The following is a 3639-nucleotide window of genomic DNA, read 5'->3' on the forward strand; positions in this document are numbered from 1 at the left end:
GTGCACCGACTGACTCGTCTTCGATGTAACTGCTATCTTTTATCAGCCGCCAAGCGCTAAAGCGCTAAGCGCGGGACTGACACTGTCGCATTATCGTGAACAGCATCGTCGCGCACGCCGGACCACGAAGGATAGTACTCTCCGGTGCTCTCTCCTACGCCTCCTCCCCGGCGATCCGATCCCCCTCCCACGTGTGGCCGCGTATAATCGCCTCGTTCCATCGTGTACCTACTCTATCACGGATTAGAATGATCGAGCCGTGTTAAGAGCTCGCGGGCTTTTCCCTCGATAACGCCGACTCGAAGACGATGACAGCAACAACAACGACGGCGACGACGGTGGCGAGGCGCGATCTTCGAGGACGAGCGACTTCCGTTCACCAACTTATCGTCGCGCACTCGCCGTGTGCGGGTCAACGGCCTTGCCCAGCGCATTTTCAAGGGTGCCGTGTGTACAACAGTCGAAACACGACGAACAGAGCAAGATCGCAAGTTCGCGCACACCAAAGAGCAGAGTCTCACTCTTGGTGGAAATCTCTTGTATATTCCTCAATATGTATGCCTGAAATAATGTATACGTTTTAAGAGGATTTTTCTGAAGCTAAAAGGAAAGTATCCTAAATACAATATTATTTTTCTTCATTAGGAAGAGGAATAAAATGAAAGTACCGATGCCCAGGCATGCACCTAATCCTCGACATCCTCACTGTTTTTGTTTTTAAATACGAATATTTAAACTTTTAACATATTTTAAACATACATGTTTATGTTAAAAACTTAAATAGGGCAAACCACACAATTATTGGCATTCCTCCTAATTATAGTATTCTAGAAAAACCCGCTTTTTCTCGCGACAAGCGGCATCAGTTCGCAGTTTTAGTTATAAAGATTTTTTTTGGAATCATAACGTGCCTGCAAGAAGCTTAATTGTTGTGCTGGATACATGAAAGATCAGTATCAGAAGTTTTTCCAGTATGTTAACTCTGTTAACAGAATGCTAAATCTAAAAAGGATGCCAATAATTTTGCAGTTTATTCTATTCGTATTTAAAGACAGTAAGAATGTGCGGAATTAGGTACGTATTTAGAGATTGGTTACCTTATTCTTTTAGTGAAAGTTTAATCCTTGGATATAGGATTATAGGAAATGGCATCTTGCAATTGGAGTTCTTCTTTTTGGGTGTAGAATATTTTCCTTTTAATTTCAGGAGAATCCTCCTGAAACCATATATAAGATAATTCCGTTAAAAATGAGATTATATCTTTTTGGATGTAAAGCGTTTGCACTGAAAAAAAGTAACGTTTGATTTCGTGAAAATTATAGTCGTCCTCGACGACGGTCATAATCTTCTGATTGTTTTAACAGAGAAATAGTATTAGCACTGACGTTACAATAGCAATTGCTACAAAAAAAGTTTCCCCACACTTTGAAATCGTAATATTCTACAAAACTCGCATGAAAAAAAAAGATTGATTTCACAAAAATTGTACACTCAAAGAAATACGTATTCGAGTATTACTTGTTTCAAGTATTTCATGTATTTATACATCCGCTAATCTATCATAAGTGTTCATAATGAGCATCAAATTTATTCAAAATACATCTTGGATCTTAGTAAGTTTAGCACTTTAATTAAAAATTTGGAAGAGTAACAAAAAAGAGCAGAATAAAATAGAATAAAATAGAAATAAAATAGATATAAAATAAAACAGAATAAAACAGAGTAAAATAAAATAAAACAGAATAAAATAAAAATAGAATAAAGCAAAATAAAATAGAAATTCCCGGTTTGTTTACTTGCACAAATTCGAGCCAACTTTTCTTTCGATAAAGTTTTACAGTATTCTCGTAAAGAGATTAAATTTTTAACTATAATTATTTCATTATCATCTCAGCAAACATAATAACGTTAAATGACGTTTTAATAACGTATTAACGATGCCTCTAATATTAATAATAGACCGTTTGACATCATCCTGCTACTTGGGATTTCACGCATGCGGAATATTTTCTCCTCAGTACGCCAAAGCAGAGAATCGTCCGATCGACGCGCGTTTCAAAGGACTTCTGCCCGCAGAAGCGGGGGAGATTGTTAATTCTATTTGCAAAGAGATTGTTGATTCTGCTTGCACATGTAAGAATGTACAACGACAAGACGAGCATTCGAAGCTAAGCAACGTTAATGGCGGACATGGCATCGTTAGGTAATCGTTAAGAACGATTCGTTGCCTCGCCCGTATGTCGCAAGGAAGAGAGAATGAGACACTTGTGCGAACGCGTTAGGAAAAAAACCACAATGGCATAACATTTAGCCGCCTTTTTTTCCCTCGAGTCCTATTTGCCGCCCGGGTGTGCTCGTTTAAACGTTAACGCTTTGATCAAAGTTGTCGCTAATTGACTCCTTTTTGTACGCCAATCAAGCTCGAGTTACAACGACTTCTCACCTTCGCCCATTAATCTATCGGTGGGCCTCGTCAAGGGCGCGAAATTTGTCCGCCGCAGAGCAAATAACGTACGGAAGATACCATGCCCTCGCGAGTTATACCGGGAGTGAAGTGGGAATATGAGACACTTTTTCCTTTTGGACAAACAGCTCAATATTAAATACAATACTTGCATCAATAACCATCAGAAGTGTTAAGAAATATATCTCTTACAATGTATTCATAATTATTAGGAAAAAAAAATAAACTATTCAAAAGGGAGACATAACATTTTTTTGTGCAAAAAGTGAGGTCCTGGAAAATAAGGTGGTAATATGAAACGGGTATAAAAATACAAAAAAGTTTACTGGGTAGTCCGATATTCTTTCCGGGTAAAAACCTACATATCATGCGGCCTACACTGAGAGAAAAATTACCTTAAAATAAATATTTCTTTGATGGGTGCCATTAACATATTTATTTAAATATAAATTCTCTTTATTTAAATCAAATATTGTTTACTTAAATCAAGTAAACAATATTTGATTTAAATAAAGAGAATTTAGATTTAAATAAATATGTTAATGGCATCCATCAAAGAAATATTTGATTTTAAGATAATATTTCCCTCAGTATATTTACAGACCACAAAAAAGGTTACTTTTCATTTACTTATCATAATGTTGATAGAAAAGTAAATTAAATAAGAAATGGGAAAAAACGAAAAAAGATTAATAAAAAAAAAAGTTAAGGCTGTTTAGTTGCAAAAACCGAGGATCTTGATATTGCGGTAATGCAACGCAACATGCGCTGTAGAGAGAAAGAGAGAGAAAGAGACACAACCTTTATTTTTAGAATATTTAGAAAAGGAAGAACGATTGTGTGAGGCTTGACATTAATATTTATTGTAAGATGCCACACATATCTCTTATTAAATGAGGCTTTCTTATTTAATCATTATTAAATTAGTTTCTTATTAAATTACTTCCTTAAACAAGAAACGTAAAAATGAACAAGAAGTAACTAATACGGACATATAGAGCCAAATTATAGTTGTTATGTGTAAAATAATTTAATAAACTAAAGATTATAAAGCTATGGAGAGTACCCACAATTAATTGTGGGTTGCTCTGGGTAAGAACATATTTGTAATTTATAAGAATATATATATAAAAGAGAGAAAGAGAGAGAGAGAGAGAGAGAGAGAGAGAGAGAGA

General features: G+C 35.8%; 1 protein-coding gene across 1 annotated transcript in view; it reads right to left on the reverse strand.

The window, feature by feature from the left end:
• Window positions 1-265: 265 nt before the first annotated feature.
• LOC116844187 overlaps window positions 266-3639 on the reverse strand; it is a 12042-nt gene continuing 8668 nt past the window's right edge. The window contains exons 5-6 of the mRNA XM_032815388.1: window positions 1098-1216; window positions 266-561 (exon numbers count right to left, since the gene is read on the reverse strand). Of these exons, the coding sequence (XP_032671279.1) occupies window positions 1118-1216 (99 nt within the window). The 3' untranslated portion in view covers window positions 266-561; window positions 1098-1117. The remainder of the gene's footprint in view (window positions 562-1097; window positions 1217-3639) is intronic.

Source organism: Odontomachus brunneus, unplaced genomic scaffold, assembly GCF_010583005.1.
Source record: "Odontomachus brunneus isolate Ranch 3 - 2012 unplaced genomic scaffold, Obru_v1 Obru_scaffold_040, whole genome shotgun sequence".
In the NCBI taxonomy this organism is placed as follows: Eukaryota; Metazoa; Arthropoda; class Insecta; order Hymenoptera; family Formicidae; genus Odontomachus; species Odontomachus brunneus.